Source organism: Triturus cristatus, chromosome 10 (assembly GCF_964204655.1).
Source record: "Triturus cristatus chromosome 10, aTriCri1.1, whole genome shotgun sequence".
NCBI classification, from domain to species: Eukaryota; Metazoa; Chordata; class Amphibia; order Caudata; family Salamandridae; genus Triturus; species Triturus cristatus.
Genome location: NC_140593.1, coordinates 248,782,311 through 248,808,065, shown reverse-complemented (window position 1 = coordinate 248,808,065; position 25,755 = coordinate 248,782,311). Strand labels below are relative to the sequence as shown.

Genomic DNA, 25,755 nt, shown 5'->3' with positions numbered 1-25,755 from the left:
AACTGGGGAGTGGTCAGAGAATGTGCGAACAAGATGAAGTGTCTTGACCAGCCATGGCGAGAGGCCCGCCGTAAGGAACACGTAGTCAATACGTGCCCAAGTGGAATGCACAGCAGAATAGTGAGTGCCCTGCCGGAGTGAGGGATGAGAGTGCCTCCATGCATCAACTAAATGGTGCTCGTCCACTATGTTTAACAACGTGCGTTGAGTGTGTGTGTAATGCGACGACTGTGAATGTGATCTGTCCATCTCAGGTTTGAGCGCGGTATTGAAATCTCCCCCTAGTATGACGTGTGATATGCCCAGGGTCTGTATTCTGCCCCACATAGTAAGGAGCGCGGATGGGTCGTCCGTATTTGGGCCATAGTAGCAAGCAAACAGTATGGTGTGTGAGTGCAGTGTCCCCCAGACCATGCAGTATCTGCCTCCAGAATCCACTTCGGTACCCGCCGGTGTAAACCCCATCCCGCGTCTCACCAAAATGGTCACTCCTCTAGCATAGTTTGAGTAGGAAGAAAACACCTTGCAGGCAGCCCAACGGGATGCAAATGAGGGGGTTCCTCCCGGTGTTAAGTGCGTCTCCTACAGCATGGCAATAGACACTCCCTGTCTGGTTGGATACCCCAGGATCTGTCTCTTTTTTCTCGGGTTATTTAACCCGCGCACATTCCAGGAGACCAGCTGAAATTGCAAAGCAGGGCGTGCGTCCGCTAAGTCCCCCATTCCCCCGGGTAAAGATATATTTGGCATGTTCTCACGGCATGTAATTTCACGTAGCACTCAGTATCACAATTAAAACGAAACTCCCAAAGAACAACCCCGCCCACCCAACTCCTTGCACATTTCACTGGTAAGTCGGTAGTCCCAGAATAAAGTCAGAGCATACATCCACCCACACCGGCAACCCCAACTGGCCGGGTACACATATCCCACCCATCCCCTCCCACCCCCCTCAAAACCAACCCCACAAACAGAAAGTATATAGCAACATCCCCAGCCTTAATGAGGGAAGGGATGCATTGGGGCTCGCCCATCGGGGGATCTATGTATAGAGGGCGCCCAACCTGCCAACCACCTCCCTACTTACACCCACTAGAACCCAGATACACACCAGGTGCTAAGTATGGGATGGAGGTGGATGACCGAGCACAGAATATAAAAGTGACCAATTCAAGTGACAAATTTAAAAGAGAAGTACCTCACCGGGTTCACCAGTGGTCTGTTCGTGCAAGTTCAGCTGCGGCAGCAAAGTGAGTCCGGGGGGGGTTACCCCGAAATGCTCAGTCCTGTTGCTCCATCGGCGAAGGTGATCGAGAGTGCCGCAGCACCACGCCCTCTCTAGCTAGATCTCTTCTGTGCTGCTTGAGGAAGTCCTCCACTTGTTGCGGATGTTGGAAAAATAGTTGTTTGCCTTGGTGCGAGACTTTCAACTTCGCAGGGTAGAGCATGGCGTATGTAATCTCCTGGGCCTGTAATTTCTTTTTTACCCCAGCAAATTTCCGTCGGGCCTCCTGCACTGATGTAGTGAAATCGGGAAAGAATGACAGCGTTGTGTTGCAGTATCCCACTGTACCCCATCTCCCTCGCGCGCCTGAGCACCACATCGCGGTCCCGGTAATTAAGGACACGCGCAATGATGGGCCGCGGCTGGGCACCAGGGGGAGGGCGGGCGGCGAGGGATCTGTGGGCTCTTTCCACGATGAGGTGTGGGGAGAAGGAATCTTTCCCGAACAACTCAATTACTAGGTTCTCAATGAAGACCTCCATTTTCCCAGTGTTGGTGGACTCCGCAAGGCCAAGAATGCAGACGTTATTGCGACGAGACCGCGCCTCCAGGTCCTCGTTCTTGTCCGCAATTATTTTGAGAAGCCTGTCCATTTGGGTTACTTGTCGGCCTGTAGAAGCCGTGCCATCTTCCAGTGTAGAGATCCTGTCTTCAGTCTCCATTATGCGAACATCATGCTGTTCCAGTTTAGCAACCACGTTATCCAAGCGGGTGTTGATGGTGTCAATCTTGGAGTCTATGGTTGACAGGCTCTGCTTCATGTCCAACAAGAGGGATTTCCAGTCCTCGTCCGGAGGTCCGGCGGTGGAAGGACCACTCCCCGGCTCTGGCGGCGTCGTGGGGTTTTTCTTGGTGTCGAAAGGTAACTTGGACTGCCTAGCGTCGCTGCGACCCATGGCGCGGCTAGGACGGCAATCCCCGCACAAACCACTACGTAGGCAGTATGGGCGATGTGAAGGGCCTAGTCACTCAGACCCAGGAAGGGCCCACCTGAGTCCAGCCACAACAACGAGGGCGTGATAGGGCTGATGTGGTGCAAGGGATCCCCCCGAGCAGCACGTGGTCGAGTGCAGTGTCTCAGCAAGTAACTACCGGGCCAGGCAGCACGTGGCTGGTCAAGCAGGGAGGGAAAGAGAGAGGTTGCATCGAGGAGGCCAGCCGCGGCTCAGCCGACTATCGCCACTTCAGTTGTCGGGAGACCGGCCCGGGCGGGGCAGCAGCTGCAGGTCCTGTCAGCCTGCATCGGTAGGCCGCAGTGAGCGTCCGTGCGTCAACGGAGGTTGCCCAGAGCGCGATCTCCAACACTCGGGCCTAGAGGCCCCACAGTCCCAGTGCCGCGTAGAGAGGGTCTCCTCCTCCCCCACTCAGCGCACCGCGGGAGGTCCACACACTCCGCCTCCAGAGGACAGGGCGGACAGCGGCAACCAGGATCCGCACGCAGCAGCAGGCAAGGATGGGTCTCGTCCCCCGGCGTGATCGTCAGCCCTCCGGCTCGAGTCCCGGCTGCAGGTAATGGCCGGGCGAGACTCCCCACACACGTTCCGTCCACCGGGGCGACCAACGCCGGCTCCTCCGCCGATGTCACCGCCAGGCAACGAGCGTCAGACAAGCACGATTCCCCGCCCGGGAGACCGCAGCGGATATCTCAGCCCTCCAGAGGGCGACGCAGACGTTTTTGGCACCGGAGTGTTCGGCAGGTTCTTGCGGATCCAGCTGTGAGGGTTAGGCGCAGGATATCTCGGTCAGGATGGCAGAAAGGGTGATGAAAGTGCCTGGTCCGGCGGGAGCCTCACTACCGTGCGGCCATCTTGGTTTGGCGCCCACTAGCGCCCCCTCAAACACCTCAACTTTCATATCCAAATCAACTAGAACACTACAATCAGAGGAACCCTCGCCTACAGACCCATGGGCCCCCACCCTGGTTTCTGCAATGCCTTCTCCGAACTCATTGCTCCCCTGGCAATCAACTCCAAGCACTACATCTTCCTCGGTGACCTCAACTTCCACCTCAACGACCCCAATGACACCAACTCTGCCAACCTCTTGGAAAGCATGAGCAACATCGGACTCACGCAACTGGTCACCAGTCTCACACACTGTGCAGGACACACCTTGGACCCTATCTTCACGGCCAGCGACAGAATCAAATTCAGCCACACGACCAAACTCACCTGGACTGACCACAGCATCGTCCATTTCTCTGCCACAGATTCACCTCAACTCACCCTCATGCCCCCCACACACGCCCACCGCAATTGCAGCAAAGTCACTGAGACCAATGAACTTCCGCCCTCAATGCCACCAGACCCCTCAACACCACCAACCTGAAGCTAGCCGTCCAAACTTCTCTGACTGGGTCTCCAGCTGCGTAGACACATCGCACACGTGAAAACTACCAGCAACAGGAAAACCTCCAAGCATGCCAGGTGCTTCACCCCAGCTCTGCACCCTCAAACGTAAGTCTAAGTGACTGAAGAGACAGTGATGATCCAGCAGGAAGCCCTCAGACCTCACCACCTTCAAATCTGATCTCAGCACCTATCACCACCACCTCAAGGAAGCCAAAAAGGACTCCCTAACCACCTGCATCAAAGCCAACACCAATCACACAAAATAACTCTTCAGCATCATCAGAGAATTCTCCTGCTTGTCAGCCACTGAGACCATAATTTGCCCTTTCTAAACCCTCTGTGACTCCCTGGCAGACTGCTTCCATGATAGCATAGAAGAAATCTACAGCAACTTCGACCCACAGCCCACTGACCTTGCTCACCTATTGACTCAAACCAGCAACTCCCACAGCCACCTCACCAAATGACACAGCTCACCCCACCAATCACCACAGTGATCATGGCCTCCATCCACTCCGGAGCACTGATAGACCCCTGTCCCCACCAGGTCTTCAACCTGGGACAGAAGGAAATCAGCATCGCCCTCACCGACATCCTCACTTCATCCATGACCACAGCCACCTTCCCTGATGCCTGTAAACACGCAAAGGTGAAACCCATCCAGTAAAAACCCTCTGCTGACCCCAACAAGCTCAAGAATTACCACCCCCATCTCGCTGCTTCCCTTCCCGGCCAAGGTCCTGGAGTAAGCTATCTACCACTGTGCTGATTTCACAGGTGACCACCAAGAGACAGGAGAAATGAAGGAACAATGTTTCCTTTATTTCATCTTTCGAAAGTCAACTAAGTGTAAAGGTGTAGGTAAATATTGTAGGCAAACCACTCAAAGGCATTTCACCCATGCCAGTAGGCTCTGTCAAGGTGAAAATATAAAATGATGTAACAGATAAGGTGAGGATAGTGTACCCTTTGTGAGGGTAACACGGCAAAATGCTGGGTGACAGACTTCTTGGAGTTACTGTATAACAGTCTCTAGAGTGTGCAGTATGCTAGCAATGATCTAGAACCCTCTCTGGATGGTACTGAGGGCCATATTTAGCAATGAGTTGTGTCGTCCTTGAGGCATGCAAAGGTGCCCAAAAGTGGCGCAATTCACAAGAAAGATTTATCAATCCATGCAATCCCCCCTTGTGTGGCCCTGAGTGGCTTGATAAATCTAGAATAGCGCAGTGCAAATTGCTGCATTGCGTTACTCTGCCCCAGGAAGGCGGTCCATGGGTGTTGCGTGGGTGTTCCCATGCAGCACCCATGGATTTTGCCACATTACCAGATTTACAATTACTGGCATCACCTGGAGAAGCGTAATGAGAAGAAATATGTTTATTTCTCCTAGTTTTTTCCTCATTCTATGTGTGCTGCATTCTGCATCACACATAGAAAGAGGGTTCTATGTGAAAATGCCTCAGGAGATTGTTTTTGTGCAGGAAGGGACCCCTTGCACCATAGCGCAAGGGTGCCTGCATTGGTGCTAGGCAGCACATTGTGCCCCAGCACTGGGAAAAGACAGGAATGTGCTGTATTGTGTTAAAGAATGTGCATTTCTGCCATTACCCTGTCACACAGCAAGGTCGCCTGCTGCCCTGCTTGACTTTTTAATAAATAGTCCCCTGAGTTTCAGAACACTGCACAGTAGGTTGACAAAGCAAAAGCATGGCACGTGTGATTTTGAGGCATTTGAGATGTGGCAGATTCTCTTGTAAATGAATTTCCAGGAAATTACATGTGGTGACTCTCAGCACTGAGCTAGAATGATAGTGTTTTAGCGCGAAAGGTCACCTCAGTTCATCAGACATGGCCTCAACTGTTATTCTTTATGGGCTGTATACAGTCCTTAATTTGTATAAAATAAGGGCCTGGGCCCTCGTCAGGGCCATGCTGCTAATGACACTACCAACACAACTACTAACCATCACACTCCTATAAGTGTGACAATTTAGACTGTTCCAGACCCCCAAAGATATAAGTGTGGCTTGAGCGGCAGGTATTAGTCATTTTTAAAGTCTATTAAATTAATAAATAATTGTTCTCGTTCTCTGTGGCAGAATGTCATAAGTTCTGGTGTTGACAATTAAGTGCTGGTGCCGAGCACCGGAAACCACGGTCACAAATTAAGCACTGGCCACATGTCAGTCGTATTTATTCTTGATAGGCTGCTACCCTTTCCGAACCATCAGCCCAGTGGACACCCCCTTTTCAGAAGTCGCAATATCGTTTCTGCTATCAAGTGGTTACATGACAAGTATGACACTTTTAATAGCACAGTATATTATTGTTATCATAGTTTATGTTACCTCACATCTGTTCAGCAACCCAGTTTCTTGCAGTCGTGACCAGATGCTCTGTATTCTTCCTGCATGTTCTGGATGGCTGGAGTAGTTGGTACAAATGCACTGGTGTTTCAACATTAACGGATCATAGGCAATACCTACACGAGAAAGAAAGCACAATAAGGAATGTATGTGTCAAAGAAATGTATGTATCAAACTAACACAATGCTATGCTATTAAATTAATCCACAAAAAGGCATCTCAAACCCACATCTTTTGGGTATACAACTGTTTAGTGCATTGAATTGTGAACAATGTCATATGGCTTTGAAATAGAGTAAATGCACTTTCATTTACTGCCCTATAAATATTGATTGTTTCACTATGCAAACTTTCATACACCATCCAACTGCTCAAAGCTTAGATTTACACCTCATAATCTTTCTTATTATTAACTGCAGAGCTCTAAAGTCCCTGACTTATTAAAACATATTATAAATGTCATATTCATTAGAAGCGTGTAGCCTAAACCTATGCTTAAAGTAGCTATACCGTTTAAAACTGCACAGCTATTCTACACGTACATTTTGTCAATATCACAGTTATGAGAATTAAGTGAAACCAGAAAGGATTCAATCTGTGAATTTCTGAAGCTAGATCCTGGATTCCATTATTTTGGGTTGTATGAAAGAGGAAAGAATGGCCGAACACGCATGCATTTACAACGTGTTCCCAACCATGAATGCATCTTAACCATACATTCCTTTACCACAGATGCCTTTAACCTGCTATTTTGTTGTAAAGGCATGATTGGTAAAGGGATATGTGTGGTAAAGATCCTGAACCCCTCCTCCTCCACCCTAAGCCCTAAAATCCTATCCCCCTCTCTCACCCCCGCCCTGAGGCCTAAAACCTGACCTGCCCTTAAAACTACCCCTCCCTCTACCCTGAGGCCTAAAAGCCTGCACCCTATCAAAAACTATCCTGACCCCAGGCCCCCCCCACCCTGAGCCCTAAAACGTACCCCATACTGCCCTTAAAACTATCCCTACCTCTTTCCCCGCCCTGAGGCTAATGAGGCGCAACCAATGCCCAGAGAGTGTAACCAAGTTTAGAAATGATGAAATAATGGAGTAATGCTATTACAAATGTGCTGCATTATGCTGCATAATTTGCTTTTTATGCCGCAGTTTACTCAACCCTGCCACATATTTTAGCCCTCTCCTGCCACATAATTCCAGGGATCCTGCTCTCAGCTCCTCTTCTGGCTTGAGGTACTGCCCAGTCCCATAGGGGACTTCAATCTACCCTGAAATTAATTTGAAACCAAAGGGGCACTAACTCCTTCATGCTAACGCTGATAAGACTGAGCTGGTTACTCTCAATCACAGGACTGATCTCTCGGCCAATACCATCTGGCTGTCTGAGCTCGGTGCTCCTCCTGTCCCAGCACCCTCTACCAAGAGCCTGGGCATCATTGTAGACAATCAACTGTCTATGATCCACCAGATCAAGGCAGTCACAGCAAAGGGATTTTGCCTATTGAAATCCATTAGAAGGTTGCTCCTCTGCTGTCACCAGAGGCTTTGAAAGCGGCTACTGAAGCAGTAATTGTGTCCCGGTTGGACTATGGAAATGCCCTGTGCCCTGCAACTCCTTTATACAAACTTGAAATCATTCAATATACAGCAGCGAGGATAATCTGCAAACTGCATTAACATGCACATATCTCTCCTGCCTGAATGAACCTTCACTGGCTCCCCATCAACAGAAAGCTCTTTTCAAATGACTTGTATTATACAAAAAATAATTCATGACCAGGCTCTAGCCCCTGCAGCAAGCAGAATTAAGAGATATGTTTCTACTCGAGCTCTCAGATCCTCTCTTGCCAATCAGTTGAGGATCCCTTGGTTCAAGTGACAGAGAGTGGGTGGCATGAGCTTCTCGGTCCTGTTCCTCATTTTATGTAACTCTCTCCCTTCCTCGGGCAGGCTGTGTTGGGATGGAAAAGTTCTCTGTATGGTAATGGACATATATCCTTTCCTTCAGTGACCAACTGTACTGTTGTTTGGATCACTAATTCAGATTTTTGCTGTCCTAGGCAAACATGGATCATGCATGTGCACCATGACATAGGCCTGTTTCACAGATCGTGGTCTTGTTGGACTGGGATGGGTGTCCTAAATGCTATTGTCATAGTGGTGGAAGGTTACTACCTTCACCATGAGTTAAACAGCGGAAGTGGTGACAACATAACGTGTAGTGCTCAATAGAAGTGAACAGGTCCTTTTTAAGCTGTGTCACTGGAATGAGGCACACAGGACCACTCACTTTTTAAAGTTCCGCTGCTGTGTGCTTAACTCACCATTTGGCCTATATAAGTTAGATGTAAAGTGCTATGTAGTGCAGAAGAGGTGATTCTGCACTAGTTGTATGTCTGCCTGAGAAGGGTACAGTACAGGGATAGAGCAGTGCAGTGCAGTGTGCACATGGTGACTGCATGTACTGGATGTATGTGTACTTGCGAGGGGTACAGTACATGAAGGATGTAGTGCTGTGCAGAGTGTACATGTTGAGTTCATGTACAGGGGGAATGTGTACGTGCAAGGAGTACAGTACATGAAGAGTGTAGGGTTGTGAAGTGCGTGCATGGTGAATATGTGTGCTGGCTGCATATGTGCCTGCAAGTGACAACACTGAAAGGCTACAGTACTGAGCACTGCGTTCAGAGTCAATGTGTGTGTTGAGTGTATCTGTGTCTGTGGTGGCAAAACATATGGAGGTAACAGTCCTGAAAAGTGTGTGTGCTGTGCACATACACTGAGTGCAATTGTGCTTATAATAATACCTTACATGGAGGACCTTCAGATCTATTTTGGGAGGCCCAGGCACGCATGGTGAGTCTTCCCCCCCAGACAGATTTGCGTATTGCTACATTCCTGTGAGATGGGTGGGGCATAATGGAGAGGGAGAGCTAGGCTCCTCCTGTATACTTCAAAGGGTGCTCTTTGATTCAGTGAGAGATCACAATGAAGGAGCCTGGTCACATATCAGGAAGTAAATCGGGCTTGTAGAAAATTGGGTTACTGGTTGGGAAGGGGTGAACCCTATTCAAGCAGCAACCACAATCTCTGTCAGAGTGAAACACAAACAAACTGCAAATTAACATGTGCTCAACCCTCTGGTAGCTTGGCACAACTTAGAGGTAACGTGTAAAGTATTATTTTTAGTCCTTCAAACAGTAATAAAGTGAAAACACAGCACAAGAAAAATCCCACACCAATTTGGAAAAATTTAGTAAAAGTTAATACATTATTTGAGACAAAAACGACAAAAATCCACTTAGTAGAACTGGAGAAATGCAATTTTAAATATATAAATGAAAATAGTGCCTAGAAGTACAAAGCGCGAACTGTGGTCATCTGGTCGCACCGGACTGGGACAAAGTCACAAGTTCAGGCTGGCCATGATGGTGTGCGGGCCGGATACAGGCACAAAGTCAAGTCAAGTCAAGAAATACTTTATTCGGCCACTAAAAGTCATTAAAGCAAATGTTTTGATAAAAAATACAGTAATTCAAAGAACCCACATATGTAGTTAAAAAACCAAGTCACGCAGGTCAATAGGCTAAAAACCAACAGTACACACAAATACAGTTAAAAACCCATTTATAAATGCCATCACTAAGCATTACAATAAACATTAAATGCGGCAAATAAAGTGCATGAGTAATAAGGCATTGACTCAGTAGGTTAGTATAACGGATACAGGGTGAGACGTGTAGTTCCCAGAACACAGTTTACAGATACAGCCTGACTACTACAGAAACAACTTTTCCCTTTGTCTTATGGCCCCTATTAGCAAAGCAAACCATAGGAGAGGAAAGCATTTGAGGATATAGTAGTGCAGGCCTTCCTTGAACAAATTGACAATTTCTGAGCAGCGGGAGTATAAACCTTTTGCGTAAGGAATCATAGAAATCACTAAATAAAAACGAAATGTAGCGTATCCTGCTCATAAAAATTGTCAGAAGAACAGGGATTTAGTACTCCGGGTTTCGTGTAGCCTTGGGGGATGGCTAATAAACAGGGTACCAGGTTCAATCGGAATCTGGTTAAAACAAAGCGATGGTATACTTTGGTAACAAACAAATATGGCTGTGCCTGTAGGCTCAAGCTCAGTGTGACAAACCTTCTCACAGTGGTCTTAGTTAACTCATTACCTTCCCTGAGCCCCTGCCTTTTAGCCAGAAACTGTTGTTTAATATCCCTAATTTGCTGTCAGGCCTAGTGGCCTACGATTAGCATACAAATCAGGGGAACTCAACTATTTCATTTGCTCCCTTATATAATTTAACCAGGGGATATGTGGTGCCCCCTCATGTGCAATCCAATCCATGATGACGAGTTAATTTAATGTAGGGGTGGGACAAGCCCAAATTCTCAACCAGCAGAGCAACGGGGCAACGGCAATCAGGTCTGAAATATACCCCATGCCCAGTTCCTCATGTAGAATGTACGCCAGGGTAGTGGGGGGAACAGCAAGATGTTTGTGCAAAAATGTATTTTGTGCCCCCTGGATGTCTCTCACATCTTTATAACCCCAGACATCAGACCCATACATGGCCATAGAAAGGTATTTTTCTCTGTACACTTTAAGCAAGGCGGGGATGGGCTTAGAGCCGAGCCTTTTCACAAACTCCAGGGTTGCCCCGGCTGCTCTGGCCAGAACGTTCTTCGTGTGCATTCTTTGCGCTGACCAAGTCCCTCCGCAATTGAACAGCACCCCCAGATGTGGAAAAGTTGACACTTTTGTTAGTTCTGCCTCTTTGCCTTCTGGGAGCCTATCGACATAGTGTGGAATTTTAGGTAATTAGTGGCTAGGTCAAGTCATTCCATAAAATCTATAAAAACCATTTTAAAGTTTTTGAAGACCCACAGCGGTTCTGGCAAACAGGACTGTATCGCCTGCGTACACGAGAGTGGGGATCATCTTAGATCCAGCTCTCAGATGTCTTCACAGCCGGATGATAGAGTATCCCCTAGCTTGTTAATATACAGCGTGAACAACATGGGGGCCAAAATGCACCACTGCCGAACACCTCTCTTAACCACCCAGGAGTCCATCATGCCGCCATTCTCATTAAATCTCACAGCCGCTGTATCTCACAGCCGCCAAGTTAAGCCACCCAACAAAGTACCTTACACCTGGTTTGTGGAGCGTTGTGAGATCCTGCGTCGGGGTTGCTTCATGTAGCGGCGATTCCGAGGAAGCTGCAGTGTGGCGATGTGGAGTCGTACATCATCACTGAGGATGCCGTCAATGTGAGGTTTGCAATGCAAAATGTTGCGTCAATTATGCATCACACAAAGGCTGCAATGTGAAGTCCTGCATCATCGTAGAGAATGCCATCGACAACAGACTTGTGATCTGAAGGCCTGCGTCGAAGATTCGCCAAGCAGCGGTGGTTCCAAGGAAACTACGAGCTGCAATGTGAGGTCCTATATGAGGGATTTGTTGAGCAGTGGTAGCTCCATTGCTCACAGGACCATAGTTGGACTGGCAGAGCGCCTTCAAGCCCACTTCCAAGGGTCCAATGCTGAGGTGGTACCACATGGGGGGCAGGGCTCAGAGCAGACAGAGTCCAGATGCTGGGTGCAAGGTGGTTTGAGGCTTTTCTGTTCCTAAGACTCTGATCAGGAGACCAGCCAACTAGCTCTTGGAGTCATTCTGGTGGTCCTAAGTTCAAGATGCAGGGCCAGTTTTTCTCACTCAGGCAGAAAGGTGACAAAATAGCAGTCCTTCTTGCAGAGCAGCAGAGCAGTCCTTTGGAGTCTTCCACAGGTCAAGAGGGGAACTGAAGAGTTGGGTTTGAGGATCTATTATGTATACCTGGTGCCCACTTTCAAGTAGGAGATGTTTCTAGAGGCTTCCATCCCCAGAGGTGCTTGGAATTTCTTACCTCCCTGCCCTTACCCCAGCTTATCTAGGCTCACAAAACACTTGTGACAGTGCTTAGGCAGAAACTTTGTGATGTGGAAGTGTGGTAGGTCAGAGCTCCGTTCCCTCATCATTGCCTATCCTGCCAACACATTTTCCTCTTTGTCTCACTATATGGGAGCAATACACAAAGACCAACTGCCATCTAAACCTAGTCATGTGACCCGGCATACAGGCTGCAGGCATCAAATGGCTAGGACAAGAAAATGCCAACTTTCTAAAAGTGACATTTTCAGAATTGTGCCCAACATTTTAAATACACTGCACCATGCCCACTGGGACATTCAGGGTCTACCCTAGAGGTGACTTATATATAGCAGGAAGGCAAGTTTAGGCCTGGCAAAAAGGTTTATTTTGCCAGGTCAAAAAGGCAGTTTAAACTGCACATACAAGCTGCAATGGCAGGCCTCAGACATATTTAAAGGGCTACTTTAATGGATGGCACAATTACTGCTGCAGGCCCACTAGTAGCATTTAATTCACATACAGGCCCTAGGTACATGTACTACCACTTTACTAGGGACTTACAGGTAAATTAAATATACCAGTTGGGTGTAAGCCAATTTCACTACGTTTAAGGGAGAGAGCACTTTAGCACTGGGTAGCAGTGGTCAAGTGCGCAGAGTCCTAAAAGCCGACAAAAGGATTCAGGAAACAGGGAGGGTGTAGGCAAGGCAAAAATTTGGGGGATGAGCCTGCAGAAAGGGCCTAGCCCAACAAGGCTGATAAGGGAATCACAAAGAGTGGGGCTGGGATTCCGGGATTTTTTTTGCATATTTATATAGCGCAAACTCGACCCGAAGGTATTGGAGCGCTTTACATGAGCACCGTATTTACATTACACATTCAGGCAAGGGGAAATTAAGTGATTTGCCCAGAATCACAGGATGTGGACGCGACCTTGAGGCTCAAACCCTGGTTTCCTGCACCAAAGTTGGCAGTTTAAGCCGACGGACCACATCCTCTCCCCAAGGAATTAACCTTTTGATACACATATTACTGTGACTGACATCCAGGTGTGAACTTAGTCACTCCCATGGCCTGTGTTGTGGGACTATGAGCTTTGGCTTCTCTCCTGCTGTGACAGATGGCTTTGCCTGCCTTCTTGCCAAGACCAGGATGCCCTGTGAAGAAGAGGAGAGCGTTGGAGGGAGCTAGGTCCAGTAGAGAGCTCTGTCAAGTGGCCTCCCAGTGCGAGGTGTGAGGAGACAGCTGCTGCATTGATTGGGTCGTTGCCCGTGTGCCATCTTGAGCCAGTGGCCCCCATATCCCAGGAGAGGGCCGCTGTTATGATAGCCATTTAAATATTGCTGTACCATAAGGGCAGAAGCCTATGCAACTTTGTTGCAGTGACCTCATGTGCCAGGAGAGGCTGCCGTGGAAAAGACAGCCTTGAGGAAAGGGGCTGACGCCTGTCCGACACCATAGGAGGGCCAGTGGTAAGGATGGCCATACGGTAAGGGCCAAAGCCTTGTGTGGCAGCGGCATGGCAAGCCTGTGTGCCAGAAGGGGCTTCCAGGAGTAATTGTGCTGTGTGGATCGGGCAGGAGCTCATGAACTGTGAGCAGCGGTGACCAATAGGTCGCCAGGAGCAATGAGGACTGCATCTGACCTGACCCCGTGGCTCACGTAAAAATGCCGTGGAAGCATCACTGCCTCAACGAGATCGAGATCAGGAGCATTGGAATCGCCCTCCCCCCCACCATTTTGCGAGTGTGGACACTTACCCTGCAGTATGATTGCAAAAACACCTCTAATTGGTGCCAGAGCATGGATGCATAGTTTTGGAGGCGACTCACATGAGAAGGACCAGAATTGTTGAGAGTACCCGCCAACGGGGCACCCTCCAAGAAACTGCATGTTTCCTCTTTATTGGAGCGGGTAAGACTTGTTACAGGCCTATCGGGTCATGGGAGACTCACTGCTAAAAGCACTGCAGTGCCAAAACAGTTCTGTCCATAATCAAAGACTCAGAGTGGACTCTTGAGTTATGACCTACTAGTGAGCATTCCCTGGATGCAACCACCAGTGAATAGGGAATAACCCTGGTCACATTACAAGGAGCGGGTGGAACAGGGGCTTTCCAGTGAAACACTTGAGCCCCCAACCTCAAGGGGGAAATGTGTTGTTGTCTGTGAATGCAGTAACTTCCCTTTGAATGAATAGAATTAGAAATGAAAATACTTTTTTTCTTATAAAAGTAAACATTTTGGCTGAGCATTGATTATTGCTGCTGCAATGCGCTCTTTGACTTGGGGGACGTTTTTCCTAATCTGTATCCATACAACACCCCACCCGCCGAGGAAATCTTAGAGTGCTTGTTCACGTCTACCACTCAAATACAGAAGGGGTACTTGGCCATAGTAGGTAGGGTCCTGGAACATCAGGAGTAAAATATCTCAACCTCCCTGCAGGCCCTGTGGCCTATCAAAGGGGTTCATACGGGCTAGAACCTACCTTCCAGAGGTTCAGGAAGCTTTGACGGTCTGGCTGTTTAGGCAAGCTTTTGATTAGCCTGAGATCCCTCTCCTTTCTCCCCTAGTTGTCACAGTGCTAGGAAAACTTTGGGTGTGCATACTCTCTATAGGTTTTCCCGACATAACAAAACATAATATAAATTAACATAACATAACATAACATATCTAAACTCATCCTTGATTCTTGAATAATGGGAAGTTAGCAAGTGACGAGTAGGACTCACTTTATAAGTACAATTTTTTAAATTAAATTTGGTAATGTGCGTACACACAAACATACTCACAATATTATAGGAGGTTCTTTCTTTGGGAAATCAAAGAATCTGTCAACAACCTCATGCTGCTTGTACTCATTTTGTACAGAGAGCTAAACTCCTTTTCCTGTTTTACTTGTTCCTTCAAGAGCGAGTCCACACAGACACAGGTACTAGATTCTAACTACCCTCATTATTTGCCATTTCCTTTCGCTACTACAGTTGTTCTACTGCTGCTGGAGCTTGTCTACAGAAATGTTCATTCCTACTCTCTGCAGCTTTGGCTGCCTCTTTGTTCCCTCCCACTTTCTGTCCTCTCTCCCTTCCTCAGAAGAAGTGGTTTGTAGTGTCCTAATGATTAATGTTTATCCCCATGACCCTGCTATCCCAAGCCCTCTCTTTAGCATTTCTCTACATTTAAAGTTCTATCAAGCATTTCCACAGCAACTAGAAGGGAGCTGAGTGCCAGCTCAGCCGTGGAGCTGAAAAGGGGAGCTACAATTATCCACTCTTTGGAACAAGTTACACAGAACAGGTCACATGCACAGAATACTCCTATCAGACACAAGGCTATCACAAAATTACCATTTTGTCACATCATGCAGATAGCAATATCAAGCTCTGACTGTGTCCCTCTGCAAGGAAATGGGTCAATCACTGCCTTAAGAATCATGGAAGCAATTATCAAAACCTTTCACCCACACATACTGTGCAACAAATGTCACATTCACACATATCAGACATTTAAAATTCCCTCCAAGTGAGCCATCTCAAACAGATGATCATTTATACATCAGTCCTGTAACCTAGCGCACACCTTGCAAGGACACCACACAGAAAAATACATAAACTAGAACATCAAAAGATATCATCAGAGGAACATGTAATGAACACACTCCCAGTTCATATTTGTCTCTCACTCTCAGTGGCATTGTTCTCAATTCTCTCTGCATGAGACATAATGCTTCTGAGGAAGAATCGTCAGCTCTATCATGCTTACCCTCCAACTTGAACAGACTTCATAAAGAATCAGGAAGTACGTAAACCTTCCTTTTTTGCTTATGACCCAAACCATCGCTAACAGCCACACCATGTAATTGCCCCCACCCTTTTCCCACTCTCTGCATTCTCTGCAACCAATGTCTATTACAATCTATCCTTCTTTTAATCCTACCTTGTGAAAATACACCCTATACTGTCCAAGATTCAATGTGAGCACTCCTGTCCCATTTTGTTAAAAAGTACTTTGGAGAAAACCCATCTGTGGAAGCCATTCAGGTGAAAATCTAATTTGGTAAATCACCAAAATGCCAAGAAGCTTTTTGATATAAAATGTTCATGAAAAAGATGCACAGACACACAATTGAATCCATGGCATGGTAATTAAACAGTCTTTGGCAAAGCCAATAGCTCTGGTCTATGTGAGAGATATTGGTTTTGCCAATACCTTTTAGCTATGTTGTAGATCAGCATGGCTAAAAGATTGGAAAAAATCTCCCTGACGAGCCACTGCTGGCTGTGTCATAAAGCTTTATTTTTATTGTGAGGGTTGGCAACATTGACAGCAGGAAAAGGTAACACAGACAATGGGAGGGAGGGACAAGCAAAATGGACAACAGGAGGGTAAAAAACGTGCTATGACAGGGCTAGCACTGGACGCATCATAGGGCTATTTTTTTTCTTATGACAGGGCAACACAGACAAGGGGAGGTTAGAGGTGTGGGAAGAAGCAACACAGACAACAAGAAAGTGTGAGATGGAAGGGAAGAAGCAACATGGACAATAGAAGGGTAGTAGGTGGGAAGGAAAATGCTACATGCCTAATGAGAGGGTGGAAGGGAAGAAACAATATTGAAAATAGGGTCTATGATTTCTGCAGTGCTGACCGGGTTATAGCGTTTTTTCTTAGCGGTATTTGAGAGGGCAAGACAGGCAGCAGTAGAACGGGAAGTGGGAGGGATGAAGCAACACTAACAACGGGAGAGTGGGAAGAAATATGCAACACAACATCAGGAGGGCGGGGGGCAATGGAAAAACAGACTGCATGTAGGATCACATACTCTTCTGCATACAATTAATCTCTTACTATGGACCATAGTGATGTGCCTTACCTACTTTTAAAGCAACATACATAGAAAAGGAAAGTTCACAGGGGCCTCACAAGCAGGAATCATTGAGAAATATATGTCAGTTGTTCAGAAGAACATGCAAGTGCTCTGTGAAATGAAATGAATGAAATGAAAATAACATTTCTAAAGCGCGACAATCAACCGGGGGTATCTAGGTGCTAAGCCGACAGAGGACGAGCTAGAAAAAATCTAGAAGATGCTAAGACTATTTCCTAAAAAGCCAGGTTTTAAGATTCTTCCTGAATTCTAATAAATTTGTCTTGAGTTTTAGTCCTGTCGGAAAAGGGTTCCACAGCCTCAATGTACATGAAATAAACCCCCCCCCCCAGTCCCAATTAGCTTTCTTAAATCTGAGGATTACAAGATTTTCACTGGTGGAGGAGAGCAAGGAGCGTGCTGGGATATAGCGTTGAAAACGCTGTGTCAGATAGTCAGGGCCGACGGTGAGCAGTCTAAATATCGAGTTTTAAATTTCGACCTACAAGTATATCGAGTTGTAAATATCGTAGGTAAAGAATATCGAAGTCAAGAATATCGATGGACAGAATATCGACCCCAAGGTAAGTATTATCGAAGTTAATAATATCGAAGTCATTAATATAGATGTAAGTAATATCGTAATCAAAAATTTCGATGTCAAGAATATCGATATTTTATTAGTGTAATGTATTTTAATATGTATTTTATTTGTATGTTAAAGATTATTGTAATGTATTTTAATACATTTAAAAATAAATGTTTAGAGATTAATAATTATTTAAAATATAATTTAGCGTTTTAGTATCAGAGCGGGTTGTGGGTTTATAGGGGAATAGGGTGGGAAGTAATTTAATTATAATTAATTAATTAATATGTATTGGTTAATTGGTATTTATGATTAATGAATTGTTAATTAATTACTAATTGTTAATTAAATATATTAATTGATTGATTAATTTTTAATTAATTATTAATTGTAAATTAATTTTATTAATTGGTTAATTATATAAGTTATAATTAGTTTAATATTAATATTTATTTATTGGTATTGTTAATTAATTAATTGTTAATTACTAATTAATTGGTGATTTACTTTTATTAAGTGATTCATTGATGATTAAATTAATTATGTGAATCTTTATGTGTAGTGGGTTGTGGTTTATAGGGGAATAGGGTGGGATGTAATTAAATTCAAATAATTACTGATAATTTTTATTTATTTGTAAATTAATAATAATTAATTGTTAATTAATTATTAATTGGTAATTAATTGTTATTAGTACATTAAATATAGTAAATATAAATAATTTATTATTTCATGTTATTTGTTGTTATTGCTAATTAATGTATTGTTAATTAATAATTAATTTGTGAATAATTGTAATTTGGTAGTTAATATGTATAAATTTGTAAATAATAAGTATATTAATTATAAAGAATGTATTATTAATTGTAAATAATAGATAAACTGATATTTAAATGTATTGTGTATTTTGTATGTGTAGTGTGTTGTGTGTTAAAGGGGGAATAGTGTGGGATGTAATTTAAAGTTATTTATATAAACATTTAATTTAAATAATTGGTATTTAATAATACATATTTTGTAAATTAATTATTAATATGCAATTTTTGTATAACTAATTATTTAATTGGTTATTATGTTTATAGAATCCCTATGCTATCCAGTGCTTTCTCAACTGTTTTACTATCTGGAGTTGGAATAGTAATTTTTAACCCTACGCTATCCAGCGCTTTCCCTACTGTTTCACTTACTGGAGTGGGAATAGTAATTTGTACCCCTACGCTATCCAGCGTTTTCACTACTGTTGCACTCTCTGGAGTGGGAATAGTAATTTTTACCCCTACGCTATCCAACGCTTTCCCTTCTGTTGGACTCACTGGAGTGGGAATAGTAATTTTTACTCCTACGCTATCCAATGTTTTCCCTACTATTGCACTCTCTGGAGTTGGAATAGTAATTTTTTTCCCTACGCTATCCAACACTTTCCCTACTGTTGCACTCTCTGGAGTGGGAATAGTAATTTTTACCCTTACGCTATCCAACGCTTTCCCTACTATTGCACTCTCTGGAGTTGGAATAGTAATTTTTACCCCTACGCTATCCAACGCTTTCCCTACTGTTGCACTCTTTGGAGTTGGAATAGTAATTTTTACCCCTACGCTATCCAGCGCTTTCCCTACTGTTTCACTTACTGGAGTGGGAATAGTAATTTGTACCCCTACGCTATCCAACGCTTTCCCTACAGTTGCACTCTCTGGAGTTGGAATAGTAATTTTTACCCCTACGCGATCCAGCGCTTTTCCTACTGTTGCACTCTCTGGAGTTGGAATAGTAATTTTTACCCCTACGCTATCCAGCGCTTTCCCTACTGTTTCACTTACTGGAGTGGGAATAGTAATTTTTACCCCTACGCTATCCAGCGCTTTCCCTACTGTTTCACTTACTGGAGTGGGAATAGTAATTTGTACCCCTACGCTATCCAGCGTTTTCACTACTGTTGCACTCTCTGGAGTGGGAATAGTAATTTTTACCCCTACGCTATCCAACGCTTTCCCTACTGTTGGACTCACTGGAGTGGGAATAGTAATTTTTACTCCTACGCTACCCAACGTTTTCCCTACTATTGCACTCTCTGGAGTTGGAATAGTAATTCTTTTCCCTACGCTATCCAACACTTTCCCTACTGTTGCACTCTCTGGAGTGGGAATAGTAATTTTTACCCTTACGCTATCCAACGCTTTCTCTACTATTGCACTCTCTGGAGTTGGAATAGTAATTTTTACCCCTACGCTATCCAACGCTATCCCTACTGTTGCACTCTTTGGAGTTGGAATAGTAATTTTTACCCCTACGCTATCCAGCGCTTTCCCTACTGTTTCGCATACTGGAGTGGGAATAGTAATTTGTACCCCTACGCTATCCAACGCTTTCCCTACTGTTGCACTCTCTGGAGTTGGAATAGTAATTTTACCCCTACGCTATCCAGCGCTTTTCCTACTGTTGCACTCTCTGGAGTTGGAATAGTAATTTTTACCCCTACGCTATCCAGCGCTTTCCCTACTGTTTCACTTACTGGAGTGGGAATAGTAATTTGTACCCCTACGCTATCCAGCGTTTTCACTGCTGTTGCACTCTCTCGTATGGGAATAGTAATTTTTACCCCTATGCTATGCAATGTTTTCCCTACTGTTGCACTCATTGGAGTGGGAATAGTAATTTTTACTTCTAAGCTATCCAGCGTTTTCACTACTGTTGCACTCTCTGGAGTGGGAATAGTAATTTTTACCCCTACGCTATCCAACGCTTTCCCTACTGTTGGACTCACTGGAGTGGGAATAGTAATTTTTACCACTATGCTATCCAGTGGTTTCCCTACTGTTGCATTGTCTGTAGTTGGAATAGTATTTTTTTTCCCTACGCTATCCAACACTTTCCCTACTGTTGCACTCTCTGGAATGGGAATAGTAATTTTTACCCTTACGCTATCCAACGCTTTCCCTACTATTGCACTCTCTGGAGTTGGAATAGTAATTTTTACCCCTACGCTATCCAACGCTTTCCCTACTGTTGCACTCTTGGGAGTTGGAATAGTAATTTTTACCCCTACGCTGTCCAACGTTTTCCCATGTGTTGCACTCTCTGGAGTGGGAATAGTAATTTTTACCTTTACGCTATCCAACGCTTTCCCTACTATTGCACTCTCTGGAGTTGGAATAGTAATTTTAACCCTACGCTATCCAACGCTTTCCCTACTGTTGCACTCTTTGGAGTTGGAATAGTAATTTTTACCCCTACGGTATCCAACATTTTCCTTACTGTTGTTTTTGTTGGAGTTGGACTAGTAGTTTTATTGTGTCTGATATTTCATATGTTTTGTATTATTTTTGCTATTGTAATATATCATTAATAATAAAAATTATTCACATTAAAAATATTGATTATTATTTGCTATATGTAATTATTAAATATGTATTAATGTTATTATTTTATGTGTATAGATGTATTGGTAATTTTTAAAAACATTTAATAATTTATACGTTACAGAAATTATTATTAAAATTAATTATTAAGTAAGTATATATATTATATATTATATGTATATGTTTAATTAAAGTTTTATTAAATTATATATATTAATTATACATTTTAAATATTATACAATATATTTAATTATGTTTATTTAATTTCTAAGTATAATTTGGTTTATTTTACATATATTTTTAAAGTAAAAGAAAAACGATATTTTTAATAACGATATTTTTGACATCGATATTTAATTTTCGATATTTTTGTACTTACCATGTTGTAGATAGGATGTCGATATTCTTGACATCGATATTTTTGTTGCGATATATTTGTAGGTCGATTTTCTGTCTGTCGAAATTATGTCATACAACCAGGGCCGACACCTTGGTGCCAATTACGATCCGGTAAAAACCGGGTACGAACCGTCGGACGGAGCATATTCTCCGTCCGACGCGTACCCGGTCGTAAAAAAATACAAACATGGAATTACGATTCGCACGGGAACACCATTTCCGTACGAATCGTAAAAAACCCCGGCCGAACAAATTATTCCTACAAATGCGATCCGGGAAAGCGCCGACCTGACGTTGGGACGCTCGCAGCTTGCCATTCACGAACCAGGAATTACGATTCGCACTGACGTCATCCCGCATGGTGAATATTTTCCGGCAGCCAAAAACTGCCGGGAAATCAGGACGACGCGAACAAGGACCACCAGTACGCGACGGACACACAGGACGACGCGAACAAGGAGGACCAGTACGCGACGGACACACAGGACGACGCGAACAAGGAGGACCAGTACGCGACGGACACACAGGACGACACGAACAAGGCGGACCCGTACGCGACGGACACACAGGACGACGCGAACAAGGAGGACCCGTACGCGACGGACAGACATGGACCCGAACCTACGTGTCATCCCGGCCCTCATAGCACTCGACCTCCTCTACAGGTTCCGACGCAGACGCCGCAGAAGGTCAGAACAACTAAGGGAGGGGGGAAAGGGGGGTGGGGTGGGGGTGGCAGGACCAGGGCAGGCCACAAACCCCCCACCAAAGTCACACAGCACACATGCCCTGGACATACCTGACTCCCAGGCCCTGGTCACTACGAGGGGGTGGGGGCGTGGCCAGCTAAGCCAGCGACCGCCACAACGGAAGTCCGTCACGACGCGAACCGGCAACACAACCAGACATGTACGTCCCGTACCCACGCCTGAAGAGCGTGGGTACGAGTCGTACCACGCCCACACCCACGTCACCCCAACAATGGCGGGACGGCTCGTACCCACGTGGCAAAGGCCTGGGTACGGGCCGCACAAGCATCACATAGCGTGGGGACGGATATGTACGGACCCTACCCCCACCCCGTATGCATGGAGCGTACCCCCACCCCAACAGTGTAAGTACGACCCGTACCCTCACACGCGTACGTATGGAGCGTACCCCCACCCCAACAGTGTAAGTACGACACGTACCCTCACCCGCGGACATATGGAGCGTACCCCCACCCCAACAGTGTAAGTACGACCCCTACCTGTTGTAATCTGTACAAGATGACACTTGTAGCCATGTTGTAGGTTTCAAAGCCTTCTTTATTAGTTCCAGTTCCAGATCACTTCAGACAAGGTTCAGCCACGTACCAGCTTCATCATTAGCATATCTTAGGCCCTTGTTACAGCCTCTATGTCAGCCCATGTAACAGCCCATAACACGGCCCCACCAGGAGCAGCCTGTCATCACTCACCCACACAGGCACCCAGGCATTCCATTCATCACAGTCACACCAACATTCCGTTACCATCTCTCACTCTGGCTGAGCAGCTAGGAAGACCTAGGCTAATTACAATTAAGTAAAACTCAGGATATAACATTACCCCCACCCCGTATGCATGGAGCGTACCCCCACCCCAACAGTGTAAGTACGACCCGTACCCTCACACGCGTACGTATGGAGCGTACCCCCACCCCAACAGTGTAAGTACGACACGTACCCTCACCCGCGGACATATGGAGCGTACCCCCACCCCAACAGTGTAAGTACGACCCCTACCCCCACCCCGTATGCATGGAGCGTACCCCCACCCCAACAGTGTAAGTACGACCCGTACCCTCACCCGCGTACGTATGGAGCGCACCCCCACCCCAACAGTGTAAGTACGACCCCTACCCCCACCCCGTATGCATGGAGCGTACCCCCACCCCAACAGTGTAAGTACGACCCGTACCCTCACACGCGTACGTATGGAGCGTACCCCCACCCCAACAGTGTAAGTACGACCCGTACCCTCACCCGCGTACGTATGGAGCGTACCCCCACCCCAACAGTGTAAGTACGACCCCTACCCTCACCCGCGTACGTATGGAGCGTACCCCCACCCCAACAGTGTAAGTACGACCCCTACCCTCACACGCGTACGTATGGAGTGCACCCCCCACCCCAACAGTGTAAGTACGACCCGTACCCTCACCTCGAATGCATGGAGCGTACCCCCACCCCAACAGTGTAAGTACGACCCCTACCCCCACCCCATATGCATGGAGCGTACCCCCACCCCAACAGTGTAAGTACGACCCCTACCCCCACCCCGCATGCATGGAGCGTACCCCCACCCCAACAGTGTAAGTACGACCCGTACCCACACCCGCGTACGTATGGAGCGTACCCCCACCCCAACAGTGTAAGTACGACCCCTACCCCCACCCCGTATGCATGGAGCGTACCCCCACCCCAACAGTGTAATTACGACACGTACCCCCACCTCGAATGCATGGAGCGTACCCACATCCGTGCATGTCATGAGCGTACATATCGTGCAATTGGAGAGGTGGGTGCAGAGACCTCCCAGCAGTGCCCTGAGACAGGAGGGGTGGGGGCCTATCACTCCCAGCAGTGCCCTGAGACAGGAGGGGTGGGTGCAGAGTCCTCCCAGCAGTGCCCTGAGACAGGAGGGGTGGGTGCAGAGTCTTCCCAGCAGTGCCCTGAGACAGGAGGGGTGTGTGCCTATCACTCCCAGCAGTGCCCAGACACAGGAGGGGTGTGTGCAGAGTCCTCCCAGCAGTGCCCAGAGACAGGAGGTGTGGGTGCAGAGACCTCCCAGCAGTGCCCTGAGACAGGAGGGGTGGGTGCAGAGTCCTCCCAGCAGTGCCCTGAGACAGGAGGGGTGTGTGCAGAGTCCTCCCAGCAGTGCCCAGTCACAAGAGTGGTGTGTGCAGAGTCCTCCCAGCAGTGCCCAGACACAGGAGAGGTGGGTGCAGAGTCCTCCCAGCAGTGCCCTGAGACAGGAGGGGTGTGTGCAGAGACCTCCCAGCAGTGCCCAGAGACAGGAGGGGTGGGGGCCTATCACTCCCAGCAGTGCCCAGAGACAGGAGGGGTGGGGGCCTATCACTCCCAGCAGTGCCCTGAGACAGGATGGGTGGGTGCAGAGTCCTCCCAGCAGTGCCCTGAGACAGGAGGGGTGTGTGCAGAGTCCTCCCAGCAGTGCCCTGAGACAGGAGGGGTGTGTGCCTATCACTCCCAGCAGTGCCCAGACACAGGAGGGGTGTGTGCAGAGTCCTCCCAGCAGTGCCCTGAGACAGGAGGGGTGGGGGCCCATCACTCCCAGCAGTGCCCATGGAACGCAAAGGGTGGAGTAGTCACATATACCATGCCCACAAATGTCAGTCAGGTGTACAAAGACCCTGCAGTACATGTACCACATGTGTGCGAGGCTGGAAGTATACGCATGCATAGCGCAGAAAAGAAAACATGTACACATGAAGTCATGTCAATAGGCCACATACACAAGTACAATGACTACCAAGGATGCCACGAATGATGCCGGAGGAGACATCGCTCAGCATGCATGTGCAAAGGTGAAGGACTAGGTCACACACCCAGCTAATGGACACACAGCTCTGTGCTAAAGTCAGGGTACACCCTGCAGGGAAGAAGTCAGGGTACACAGAGGAAGTAATACACCTTGGGACAATTGCAACATGCAGCAACTGCATACATGAATGGAGAAAGGTAGCTAACACCGTGTGAGGCACACAGATCCCAGGGTCCCCCCTATGAGCAGCACACTACTACATTTCCCACACACCCAACACATGACCAACACCCACAACCATGTAGCAGCCCCACCAACAGCAATGCCAGCAATGCAGGAGTGTTCCAAGGGAAAAAAATAAATAGCTTTATTCAGCATGAGCAAAAAACTAGTATGACGTAAGTCCAATATTAACAAAGCCCATAGGGCAGTCCTGGAGTCCCAGCTGGATGGGGGACACAGTGGGATGCATGTCCCCTAGCTTGCCTGCACAGTTACAATCCGTTGTCTTCCACAGGGGTGAGGGCATCATGTGGGGGTGAGGAAACAGGCACCGCAGGGACAGGAGGGTGAAGGGTAGGCATCGTGGGTGCAGGGATGGAGGACTCCACCACAGGGGGTGGGGCAGGGCCAAAGGCGGAGGCCAGGATGTCACTGCACACCTTCGCAAGGTCCTCCAGGGACTCCCCTGCACCCGAAGGAACCACAGGCCCCAAGGAGGGGGGGGGGTCAGAGGGATGGGTCGCAGCGCCACTGGGGGAGGATGTGGACAGGGGGGGACTCAAGCACCCTGACCGGGGACCTCCTTGACCGCTTGCGGGGTGGTGTCAATGTGGGGCTCAGGGACAGAGCGGCCATGAAGGAGTCCTTGGGGGAGATGTGGCCAGGAGAGCTGAGGGGAGGGGATTTGGAGGGAGTGGATTGGGTGGAATGCGGACTCCCACTCTGGCTGCGTGTCACACGTTTGCCCCCCGACCCAGTGGGTGTGCCTACTGCACCCTGTGTGTGCGTGTCAGGAGGTGTGCGGCGGACCTTCCCTGCTGGTGTGGTGCCTGTGTCTGTTGTGGTGGGTGCATGCTTACGTCTGT

The 25,755-nt window shown here is 47.0% G+C and overlaps 1 protein-coding gene across 1 annotated transcript in view; it reads right to left on the bottom strand.

The window, feature by feature from the left end:
* LOC146789275 (histone deacetylase 9-like) overlaps positions 1–25,755 on the bottom strand; it is a 1,526,442-nt gene that overhangs the window by 1,474,184 nt on the left and 26,503 nt on the right. The window contains exon 2 of the mRNA XM_085630931.1: positions 5,988–6,121. Within this exon, the coding sequence (XP_085487057.1) occupies positions 5,988–6,121 (134 nt within the window). The remainder of the gene's footprint in view (positions 1–5,987; positions 6,122–25,755) is intronic.